The 13,063-nt window shown below is 34.1% G+C and overlaps 2 protein-coding genes across 23 annotated transcripts in view; both read left to right on the forward strand.

The window, feature by feature from the left end:
• The window catches only part of LOC141386287 (uncharacterized), an 816,166-nt gene that overhangs the window by 711,854 nt on the left and 91,249 nt on the right, over positions 1–13,063 (forward strand). The window lies entirely within an intron of this gene.
• lpp (LIM domain containing preferred translocation partner in lipoma) overlaps positions 1–13,063 on the forward strand; it is a 497,264-nt gene that overhangs the window by 176,587 nt on the left and 307,614 nt on the right. For 2 of the 22 annotated variants that reach the window (XR_012407422.1, XM_068221780.2), the window contains exon 1: positions 11,231–11,393. Coding sequence is in view for 1 of the 2 variants with exons in the window: in XM_068221780.2 (XP_068077881.2) it covers positions 11,368–11,393 (26 nt within the window). In the remaining variant the exon portion in view is untranslated. 22 annotated transcript variants of the gene reach the window in all.

Genomic DNA, 13,063 nt, shown 5'->3' on the forward strand with positions numbered 1-13,063 from the left:
TTAGATTTGCATGAAGACTCACTCTCTCAGATGTGATTGTCACTTCTCATTGTGTGTTTCATATCAGTGTGTTATGATGTTATGAAACATATGCCAGTTATAGTGGAGTCGCAGCGAGATCTCCGAGGGCAGGCGCCTCCATTACACTAAATGAATTTGTTTTCGCATGTACTGATAGCACTAAACGCTTCTCACCTCCTAATTGATTTTCTCATTCATCTCCGGGGAATGTTGTTCACAGTCATGGATGCTTCTGAAGGAGCCACGTTTCAAACAAGCAGCAGTGCGGACAATCCACCCCCCTCTCCACCCGAAACTAAGACGTTGCCCTCAGAACTAATAATGGGTTTTAGCGCATGCTTCTCCGATTGATCTGCTAAAACTATAAGTGCAAGCAGAACAAATCCCTGTAATGATTGCCTCAGGAGGGGAGCCAGTGCTGCACTAAGAGTGTGTGTGTCTCTGTGTGTGTGTGTGTGCTCAAAGCGCCACTCGCACAAATTATCTCCCCACTGTACATCTCCTTACAAACCACTTCTCCGAATCATTCCATCAGCTATTCTCTCCTCTCTCAAGTCCTGTGCAGTTGGAAGGCCAATACTCTTGAGATGTGAAGTTAGCGTTGTCATTAAACAGAAACTTACAGTTAAACGTTTACAAATACACTCGAAAAAGATTTTTCTAACTACTTATATGAAATTAACTGAATGAAAAAGGGATTCTTGAGTTTTTTGGCAGATAACTTAATTGTTTTATATTCAATCCACTTAAATTTGTAAAAACAATTAAGCTAACTTTATCAATTTGTGTTGGGACAAAATAACAAAATTGTATGGATTATAACAGTGCATTATAACAGTGTAGATCAAGGGTGCCCAATCTCGTCATGTCAAGTCGATGTTTTGCAGATTTTAGCTCCAACTTGCCTCAAAACACCTTCACGGATGTTTCTAGAAAGCCTTGTAAGAACTTGATTAGCTAGCCCAGGTGTGTCTGATTGGTGATGGAACTAAACTTTGCAGGACACCGGCCCACCAGTTTGGGCACCTCTGGTGTGGTACTATTCACCTTATTTGCTGCATATGAGCGGGTGCAGCCATTTGAATCATTTTAGCTCGAGACTTTAGGTCTCATTGACTATCATTCTTTTTTAGAAACAGCTTTTTTTGCAGCTTGATGTTGCAAACTGATATTTTCTTATTATATGATTCTACTTTGTCTGTATGATCATGTATAATCAAGTAGTTTGACCGTTTTCTGTCGTTTATTATCCTTAGTCATTTCTCTCATAGGCAGCTTAATCGGAAGTTCTAAAACAATCGCAAAAAAACGAGCACACTTCCGCATTGAAGAATAAAGTCAATAAGCTACAGTCTATAAAACATTTTAACATGTTATTTATATGTAGATAAAGGATATAAAAACAACACTTCTAATAGAACTCAACCAGGCCATAGTAAATGGTAGAAAGTATTACAATTCTGAATTTTGTATAGTTTATTGTCCTGTCCTAATAAACTATATATCAGTGGAAAGCTTATTCATTCAGCTTTCAGATGTTGTATAAATCTCAATTACAAAACATTAACCCTTATGACAGGTTTTCTGGTCCATTGTCACATTTCAATACTGCTATCAAGAGTTGAAATAATCCATTTTCAATCTGAAGAGCTCTTTTTTTTTACAGAGTGCATAAGTGACAAGAAACAATATTAAGAACGAGTAGGAACAGGATTGTAAATAGCAGACGGCTGTAAAATGTGTCAGACTCTAAAAATGTGTTGACCACCATGAGGCCTATATTCTGTTTTCCAAAATACATTCGTTAAGAGCATTTCGAAACATTTCCAAAACGCTACTTCTCACTTGAATTAACGTTGACTTTCCAGTAAGACCCTATTAAGCGATCTAGTAGTAGTTCCCCCCTTGTGTGCTTCGATACTGTCGGAAACATGCTCTTGTCAAGCAGAAGTGAGGGATCAGTTGTACGTGTTCATGTGTGCGTGAGTTTGAGAGCTGACACATGCCCAGCGGTGTTTGTTTTGCAGGGCATGACTTGACCGCTGCTTGGAATTCAGAGAGATGAGCTTCAGGGTCTCTGTCATATTATTCCTGTATCAAGGCTCTCAGCTTGCAGCTACATATTTCTGTATTTCTGTTTTTTGTTGGGCTTCAAAGCTCCATGTACATGGCACTGGCAAAATGCTGATCATTTAAAATAGTTTAACTATTTTAGTTAGGGGGGGGGGGTCCTTGATATATTTATTTGTAAAAATGGTTCTCACTGTTCAGACCTTTGATGATTGGGTTTGGTGTGCTCTACTTATTAGCACTGCACAATTTGCCACATTTTTTATTTTATTTTTGTTTTGTATTTATAATAATAATAATAATAATAATAATAAGTTAAGGTGGCAGCGCGGTGGCGTAGTGAAAAGGTCGCTGGTTCAAGCCTCGGCTGGGCAGTTGGCATTTCTGTGTGAAGTTTGCATGGTCTTTGCATGTTACATAAGTAAAGGTTTAGTAAGTGAATGTTTATTTATTTATCATCTTTCACAGACATTAAGTCACAAAGTGCTTCACAATAAAAATAAAACAGGTAAAAGAAAACATATTAAAACAAGTTAAAAATCCTGACCATGCAGAGCTCCATATGTAATAGACCCTTTTCACATTTTTGGGTTTCTCAGTAGCAAAAGTTGTCATAGCTGGGTAAACTTGTGCACAGTGAATGGGAGAGTACAACAAGTAATTTGTTTACAATCATGTTTGCTGAAATAATAAAATAAAAATTTCATGATGGTGTTGTAAAGACTTTCAGAAAAAGGAAAAATCTATGTGAGACTGATGACAGCAGCCAGAGGAGAGAATAATGTTAAACTTACTTAGCCCCATAGACACTGCATTATGATATAAAACATTCTTATATGCATATAAATGTTGATTTTTAAGGATTTAAGATTAAGATGACTGCTAAAGAACACATCATAACAGTCTTGTGAAAAGTATCCATTACCAGAATCTTAAAATTTACTGTAAAACTAATAGGAATCCACTGAAGAGCCTTAAGCACAGGAGTAATGTGCAACCTCCTACACTCTCAAAAAATAAAGATACAGAATCTGTCACTGGGGCGGCACCTTTTCAAAAGGTACATTTTTGTTCCTTAAAGGTACATATTAATGCATAGAAAGCACATCACAGTACCTCATTTCAGTACCTTAAAAGTACAAAAGTGAACCTTAAATGTACAAAAGTGTACAGTAAAAGTACTAATGTCCACCTATATGGTACAAAAGTGTACATTTTGAAAAGGTACGACCCCAGTGACAGATTTTGTACCTTTATTTCTGAGTACTAGTGTACTAGTGTTAGTTAAAAGCCTTGTATAGCTGCATTTTGCACAACTTGCAATCAATAAAAATAACAATAAAAATAATAATGATAATGATTATAATAATAATTATAAAAAATAACAATAAGTTAGACCTAACTGAAGAATTTACTGCACTTTTATACATTTTTTATAACTTTATAACTTTATAACACAAAAAGTGAGTAAGCATGTTCTGTTGCCTTACTTGTTTTAAGGAATTTGTCGCTTCAAAACAATGGCTTTACACACTTTTTAAATAAAAGTAACACATAAAAAAACTTCTTAATAGATTGGCTAGTTTTCTCTTTTAAAACATTTAAGAATTTTGATAGAGTTAAGAATTGTGAATATAATGTTTTGAATGGAATAAGAATTGTGAATATAATTATTAGAATGCCACACACTTATAATTTATTTGAAAGCTACATGGATCAAAAGGATGAAAAAAAATGTTTTATTATTATTATTTTTTTTACTTGCAACTACAAATTTATTTTAACTACACATATTTACATAATTTTTTTTGTTTGAAAAACAAATAGATCAGTAAAAACTGGACCATGCTTCAGGTTTTAACATTTTAATATCAGCAAATACAGAAGAAATTAACAAGAAATTAAGACACACATAAACACTGTACCTCTAATTATTGTACTGACGATGTTTTCTTTGGTATCAAAAATTGTATTCAGTATTCTGTATTTTTTAAGGTATCATGAATCGTATCAAAGTTAGAAATTCCACCACTGGGATGACACTGAAATAGACACTGAAATGTTGTATTAACTACGTATGATGATACATCCCTTGTCTCTATCCCTTTAACCCCTTTCACACAGTGATACTGGTAAATATCTGGAAAATTACAACTTTATGGGTAACTTGAAAAAAGCACTGTTCACACAGGCAAGGATATTCAGGAGTTTTTTCCGGAAATGACCATTCATAAATCCATTCCAAAATACCGTTAAATTCTGACATTATTAACCAGAAATGAGCTTAAAATGGCTGCACTTGTATTTGTTAAAGTAATAGGGATCCAGCTTGATGGTTTCACTTTTATTTAAAGCTTTAGCATTCATGTAGCTTATCCCAAAGACATACAAAAAGGCAGATGTGCGAACCGCAGCTAAATGTTTAAACATTTGACTACATTACAAATTCTGTGGATGGATGAGTATTGTGAACTTCGATGTAAACATATGGAGGAACACTTTCACATGTCAAGATGTACATAATGTGTGTGTGTGTGCTGGTGCTCCTCAGAGCACTCCTGCACTTTACGTGCACACGCGTCAAGCAGAGCTTGAAGGTAAACAAACAACGGTTTATCATAAGCATGTTATCGATAATTTTTTCCACAGTTGGCATTAAGAAGGAACATAGAAACATTATCTAACCAGCAATTAGCAGCTAAATGTGTCTGGAAAAGTATCCTAAGGCTTTTATTTTAAACAGCTCGTATGTGAATACGTCTGAATGTTCTGATTGGCTGGTGTAGACGTCTCAAAGCCTGCACACTTCAAAGCCTGATATAAAATTAGCCTGAAACTAAATCAAATGTTCTAAAACAGCAGTTTGTTTTAATGATTCGGAGTGACCCTTTTTAAACTGATTAGTGAGGACAGGTTATTTGTTCAGCATTTACCACGCTTCATTCATTTATCAACTGATTGAGTAAAACCCCTGGCTTTTAATACCAATTGTCAGGGTTAAATGAAGCATGCTAGATGAGATCCTCATGACACACTCACCCGTTTGGAGAGATGAGACGGTCCCCAGACACCTATTCACTCAACAACCTGACTGCACTTGAAAGCCAACCGTTCCTATTGCTCTCTTTCCATAACTGTCATCCATACCGTCAGAGCATGTGTTTGCATATAAAAACAACAGCATTATGTGCAGACATATGTATGCTGATGTTTATCTTTGAACTCCCTTTGAAAACATGCCATTATATTGGGTTATTTTTAGCACCGCTACAGATGCAGAGACATGTTTCTGTCTTATTTAGTCTGTCTGTTTAATGTACAGTGTGATATTTTATATCAGTTTTTTTTTTAAGAAAACCATAATGCATTTTACAATAACACTCTCATGAAGATAAAGGTTCCCTAGTTATCAATGAGATTAAAATTGCAGCATTTATTTAAAGGTGTCATATAATGAAAATCTTGATATACAATAAACAAAGCTGAATAAGCTTTCAGTATGCATACAGCATTTGAGTGGATGAGATAACAATAATGATAATCATCTCCCTTATTTTTAGTTATGCTTACTATTTATTTATGTTCTTATTTTAAAAACAGAATTAAAACTTGAAATCAAATGTTTATTTTGGTAGCTCACATTTCTATTCTTAGGTGAATAAATAATTTATGCTCTCAGCAACTTCAAGTTCATGCAGAATTTAAAGGGCACCTAGTTTACCCCTTTTTCCAGATTTAAGATAAGTCTTTTGTGTTTCCAGAATGTTTTCGAAAAGTTTCAGCTCAAAACACCCATAAGGTTATTTATTATACCTTTCAAAAGTTTGTCATTCTTAGCTCTTAGCATCTTGTAGCTGTTTTTGTGGCCTGTGCCTTTAATGCTAGTTTTCCCTGCCCACCGTTCCCACGTGCCTGTCAGAGCGTGCCTCAATCTCCGCCTTGGCTGCGTCAGATAAAAGACAGACATAAAGGAAGCAGATCTTACGTAACATTTGTGAGGAATACTGCAGTAAAATCTTTCCCAATGATTAGTTGATGGATTTGTTGTAGAGTTACACACAGTGTCCTTACAAAGATCACGCACACACACAGATACACAAACACTTTTTCTTTTATAACTGTACTGACGTGCCGCTGTGGTGATAAAGTAACGACGATAAAACTGCTGTAATTAATTATAAACATGCATTGTTTTAAAAAAGTTTTAAACTTGCCAAACTCATTTCTGATCCTTTGATAATGTTTGATGATCCTAGCAAACTGAACAGATCCTTTATTATTCCCAGTTACTTTGCGCACATCCTGTGCATATTGTTGTTGTTATGGTTAGAAATACTGCAATCTTAGTTCTTTTAAGCGTGGAGGTCTGAGATCAACTCAACTTAAAGAAACAAGTTGGCAGAAGCTTTTTGGGGGGGCTTTTTTTTGCTCACAAAACTAGTATTTTTTAACTTAAAGAAGTAAATTTTGATTTAGGTTGAGTACACATGTTAAATGAAGTTGTACCGATGTTTTTACAGATTTTTGCCAAACCAAAAACAAACAAACAAACAAACAAACAATCAATCAATTTCAACTTTTTTTAAGTTAGATTTTTTACAGTGTGTAAAAGTGTTTCTGGAGAAAGTTTGCACTCATCCAAGTCTCAAAACTTTTTTTTAGATATTAGAGAACAGTTTATATTATTTTTTTATAATATTGTATCAATGAGTTCTGGCACCATTAAAATATACGTTTAGTATTTTTTCACTGTCATTTTTGATCAATAAATAAATCCTTGTTAAAAGAATAAATATCTCAAAAAGAGAAGTTTACCGCTATACTTATATTTGTATTAATGCTTACTATTTAAAGTAAATATTTTTTTACTCTAAATATTTCAGTGTGAAAACTCCAAACATGTTCACTTTTCTTTTTAGTAATTTGCAGACGAGTAAATATTTGTGAAAAAATTTAAATAAATAATAATAAAAAGTCTCTCCAGCAGTTGATTCCAGCTCTTGTAGATGGATGTGATGGCGGCCGAGTGAGCGGAGCTGGATCAGCTGCAGTATATGGTTGTGTGTGTCGAGGCAGCAGGAAGAAGGGAATTACAGCAAGTGTTCGCCTGGGGCCAGTGTGTCTGACAGGGCCTGTGCGGGGGGCTCAGCGCAGGGTTCCTTGTTTTTCTCCTAGACTGTTTGTTGCTTCTTTGGATTCCTGGCTTCAAGTTGTTGTTCTCGGGCCAAATTCTCATTGCGCACACAGAGCGAGTCAAAGAATGAGCACTGAGTCCTGCTGCCAGCTGACTTTGAAGAACAACCCGAGCTTTCCATGCCAGCCATAGCCGTCTCCAGCTCCCTGGGAGAGACGCTCTGAGGGGAAGCGTTCTCCATAAAATGCTAATGTTAGATACTTCACTGAGCTGGAGATTCCCATGCCATGGGTTAATCCATCACCTCCTTTCCTTCGCTCTACTGAGAAGTCGTTTGTCTCTTTACTCTCTTTATGAATTCTCTGTGAGCTCTTTGCTCGTGCCAGTCGCTGCTGACAGGAAGACGCGCAAGGCTTTTTGCTTAATTACTAGAGCTGTTGCAAAATACTGTTGAAACACAAGGCCTTTTTTTTACCAGCAGAAATATATTGTTTGATGAACATACTTATTGTTAAGTAAATATAACAGCATTTCCTTTTGCCATACATGAAATTCATACGCAGGGCTACAATTGAACTTCTTTCAGTCCAGCTCACTTCCATTCTTTCTAATTCTAATGGCATTTTTAAATACAAACAAACTTTTTTATGCGTTTCAGACATTCATTTACACAAACAAACTTTAGTAAGTGGTAGGCATGCACTAATTAAATTTAAACATAAATTCTGGGTGCACTTATTTATTTATTTATCAATTCGGTAAATAATATAATTTCATTTTAAATGACTTTTTAAAGAGCCCCTATTATGCATTATAAAAAAAGGTCATATTTTGGTTTTAGGGGGCTCCAACAACAGGCTGATATGCATGCAAGGTTTAAAAAAACACTTTTATTGCTTTATGATATACATTTATATTTACCTAATTTTCCCAACAGCTCCCATATGATTCATTCAGCGATTCATTTGTACTCAAACCCCTCCTTTGCGTGAGGCGAATCTGCTGTGATTGGTCCAATGACCCACTCTGTTGTGATTGGTCTTAAACGCATTTAAATCAGCGAAAGAAGAAGCATGCATCGCGCTTTCAACACAGTTTTGGACACAATATGTGAACAGCCCCTTAGATAAGATAGATACATGGTTACAAGTCGAAAACAAGAAAACAAGAAAACAAGGCAGGAATTTTAAATACACTTACATGTTATGATCCGGAGGGAGAAGAAACGGGTCCATATGAACTGTAACCCTACAGCATAGTCTCTGCTGCTCCTTTCTTTAATAGCTAACAGCCGATGATTCCCGCATTGCATTGTAAGTTATTGTATCAATCATCATAAAAATGACAGGAACAAACACAGCACCAGGTTGGCTATACTATAGTATTTTTGTGGAAATGGACTTTAACCCTTTATTCTCCACAGCCAAATCTCTATCTGTCAGTAATCATCATCTTCAAGTCATGATCAGTCCTATGATCACCCCACGCTCTGCTAGTTTCTGAAAGGAAAGGCGTGTTCACGTTTTACCGGATCTGCCACTATATACTTAGTGATGTAATGTATTGATTTTGATGCATTTAGCCAAAACATTTGAACCCAACACAACTTATTTATTTGACTCTGAGTTGAGTATTTTGTTAAAGAATCAATAGTTTGTGCACTTTTAGATTTAAACCTTAACTTGATGTTTCCATTCACTTAGTGCTTTGTTAATCACTGCATGGAAGATCATTTTCAAAAACCTATAATAGGGGCTCTTTAATTTTATCTTAGTAACTTAAATTTTACTGATTGGAAAAAAAGCCAATGTTCAACTATATTTTGCCCTAGCAGAGTTTGCTTTACCAGTAAATGTGCAGTTAATACATAAATAACTACAAAGCTGAATATCTACAGAAAGCAACAAGTTTTTTTGTGTGTTTTTTTTACTTTGGCAACACAGCACACCAAGTTAGTCTATAGTGTCCTCTGCTGCTCTTTTGCTTTGGTTACCGCATGAACAAACTATTCTTGCATAGAATAAACCATTGTTATGAACTGGTTTCATAGTGCAGTGCTTCCCTTGTTTGGTGTGAAAGCCAATTCAGACTACATAGTGACAACTGCTGCAGGAAGAGTGAAACCAGCTCACTGAACACTTCTGGGCTTAGACATGTTTTACTGCTCATATTTTTTATGTTGTTCTCTTTGGATGCCATTTTCAGACATTTGGTGGTCAAAAATTGTCTCAAAAAAGGTAATTCATGAAAACCTGTATTGCATGTCAAGTCTGGAAAAACCACGTGTACAAATACTGTTAAGCATTAAATGGCTCATTTGCTATATCATTGTCTTTTATAACATCATGTTTGATAGCTGTGTCTGTGTTTAGAAGAGATTCTGGTTTCTTATTGGTCAACATCACACACATAATGGTATAAGGTCAGCACACTACTTGGTGCACAACAAATATAAGCACACTAGTCTTCTGTTAGGATGTCGTAATCCACCATGACACAGGATGCTAGTAATTCTCTAAAAAAAAAAAATGCTGGGTTGTCATTACTCAATTTTGGCTTAGATATGGACAAACCCAAAGTTGGATCCATGCTTTCAAATAAAATTATATTACAGTTTTAACTCAAAGGTTATTATTGGTTTGTCAATATTGACCTGAAGTTGTATTACAACAACCCAGCTTTTTTAGAGTGCACAGTTAACCATTCATGTATCCTACCACCTGGTCATTTACAGGTCACCAAAACACTTACTTACTTTTACTTACTTACTTACTTACTTACTTACTTATTTTAAATGTAATTTATTTTATTTAACTAATTTATGTATGTATTTTTGTATGACTTATACAAATCTGACATTGATGGTTCTATGAAGAGCCTTTCATTTTCATGGAACCTTTTAAATTAAACTGTCTTTACACTTAAAAAAATAGATTGTGAAATTGTTGTTCACCCTATGTAAAAATGCTTCTTTCAAGAACTTTTTGCTTAACCAAAAGGTTCTTCAATGGCAACAATGTGTCAGCTTTGTATTGCATTTCCTGTTCAAATTTTAACATAGATGTATAAAAATATCTAAAGAATCGATAAATAATTGATAATAATATAGAAATAATAAATCCAAATTCAGTTGAAACAAAACAGCTATTTTACCTGTAATATTTCCTTAATAATAATAATAATAATAATAATAATAATAATAATAACAATAACAATAATACTAATAATAATAATAATAATAATAATAATAATAATAAGTTATTATTATTATTATTATTATTATTATTATTATTATATCCAGTCAATTATCAGTAATGTTGTTAAGAATGTTTGTGATGGCTGAGAACTAAAAGAAGACAGACTGAAATGAATAATAAATAAAGAGCTACTTAGTTCGGTGTCACCCAGTTCTTACCCTGTTTTACATGGCGAAACACGGTCTCGACAAAAGCCTGATTCATTTGTTATGGCATCTATTAGAGTATAAAGTGGCTGCACATCATTAACTTCAGATCTGAGTTTACTGGTGGAATGAGGCCGACAGTTCATTCTTTCTTCCCTTTCCTGTGCTTTTCCTTTCACATTCGGCAGCAGTGATGCGTTCTCATTGAGTCCGATTATGAAGTTTGAAAGCAAATTCGCTCTTTTTCTTCTTCAAACCTGCCTTCCCAGATGAAGAACTCTATTAGATGAGAGGAGATGAAACGTGGCAGTTAAGAGTCTGATATGCTCAAACGGTCCACATCCTCTCCCATTTGCCGTTTTGCATGTGATATTTATCTTGCAGATACTATTAAAATCAGATGAAGCGTTCTTTGACTGATAGACAGAGTGGCTGCACAGCGTCAAAGCAGAGAGATGATTATCACCATCTGATATTGACACCTCATTACGTTCATACTCCTGAACAGAGGATGCAAAAAAAAAAAAAAAAACTTTTTCTTTTCTTGTGCGTCAGAGAGTTCTTCTGTGCTCATAATAGTTGTACTGGAGGCAAATAAAGCCATTCACAGGCAACGGTCAATGATAGCCAAACGTTATAATGGTTAACTGCTGTTTGTATTGTTTTTTGTAATTGGACGTTTCACAACTGTATAGATAGCCAAAGTGAGAGATGAGGCTGAAAACGATAAGAAGAAGAGATGCCCACCAGGTCACATCGTGCGCAGTATGTATGTTATGTAAAGAACATTACATCAAAACTATTATCAAGAAATCTGACTTAAAAAAAAAATTGTGTACTTGATTAAGAGTTATGTTTCTACTGTAGCTATACAATGCTCAGCATAATTGAGTACACATCATTTTGAAAATGAATATTTACTTCCATTTCTCAGTGAATATAGGCGATTGTATTTTGGTGCATTTAAACAAAACAGATTTATTAAACAGATATATTTATTAAAATAATGTTTTAGTCACCAAACATATTTGGAAATTGAAAGATAATACAATTAAAGTCAAGGAAAATATTGCAAAAAATAAAAATACAACCTACAACATTTCAACCAAATTTTTAAAATGTTTTGCTTCTCTTGATTTTTCCTTTTTTTAAATTAATTTGTAGTAATATTTTTCTATAGCATATACATTTGGGTGTACTAGTTTTTGGTAATGTGAGTTAATTTGTTAGATAAGCTTCAGATTTGGTTTAAGTACTGACTAATCTAATGTATATGCACAAGTATAGTATTGTATAGCTTCCTATTAAAAATATGAATTCAAAAGACAGATCTGTGAGGGGTGTACTTATATGCTTCGGACTGTATTAGGATCTTTTCAAAGTAAGGTTGCACAGTTCATCAGATGTGCAACAGATGTTTTTACTTGTGATATAAAATGAAGCTACTGTAGTAAATGTATTTTAAGTGCAGCCTATTGGTTCTCTCTACAGCAAATATTGCAATAGTCTAATTTATATGCATAAATCTTAAGAAACTGTCTAAAGAAAATTTTAGTAAGTGTATTTAAACTTAAAAACTAAATCATAAACAGTCTTACAAAAATGTTAAATGAATAGATTTATTATATATGTTACACATAAATGTATCAGTAAACTTTAATTGGTTAAATTAGCAAGATTTAGAAATATCAATACTTTAATAATAAACAAACAAGGAAATAAAGCAATATATCATCAATGTAGGACTGGGTCATATTACACTGTTCATTTTTTGGGGGAATTGTAATGTCTATTGAAAAACGTGTGTGTGCGCACAATATTTTATGTAATAAAATGTGTATAGTATATTTGACAGTAACACAAGTTTGACCATTTTTTTTTACTTAAGATACTGGAGTTTTTACACTCTTCATAAGTGTTTTTTTTTTGTTTGTTTTTTTTAGTAATGTTGAGCAAAGCCAAGCTTTCAAAGAGTAAATGGAAATAAAACCTTTAAAGCAAAGAATGCATTAAAATTCCCCAATCCATAAAGGAACACCAGCACTAGAATGTTGAGTAGATTATAAGATGAGTTGAGTAATTCATAAAGTAGGTTTATTACTTTGATATTTCCTCAAAGAATCATAGCGAACAAACATTTACCAGCACAATATATTTTTCACAATATAGCACAATTTACCAGTTTTTTCTTCATACTTGACTTGAGAACTAATATAGAATTGAGAATTTCCTTAATCTGAAAAAGACAATAAAATTATTAAGCTGTTTACTGTACATGAGTTGCTTTTAGAAGGTTCATTTCACGTTCAAACGTTTAAAGTATAGAGTTCGATTAATGTCATAACGTCAGCATTTAATGCTAGTTTTCTCTGGCGTTTCACACAACAACAGTTTGTGTTCATTATGGCACCATACAGTGTGACACTGGGTGTATC

Source organism: Danio rerio, chromosome 6, assembly GCF_049306965.1.
Source record: "Danio rerio strain Tuebingen ecotype United States chromosome 6, GRCz12tu, whole genome shotgun sequence".
In the NCBI taxonomy this organism is placed as follows: Eukaryota; Metazoa; Chordata; class Actinopteri; order Cypriniformes; family Danionidae; genus Danio; species Danio rerio.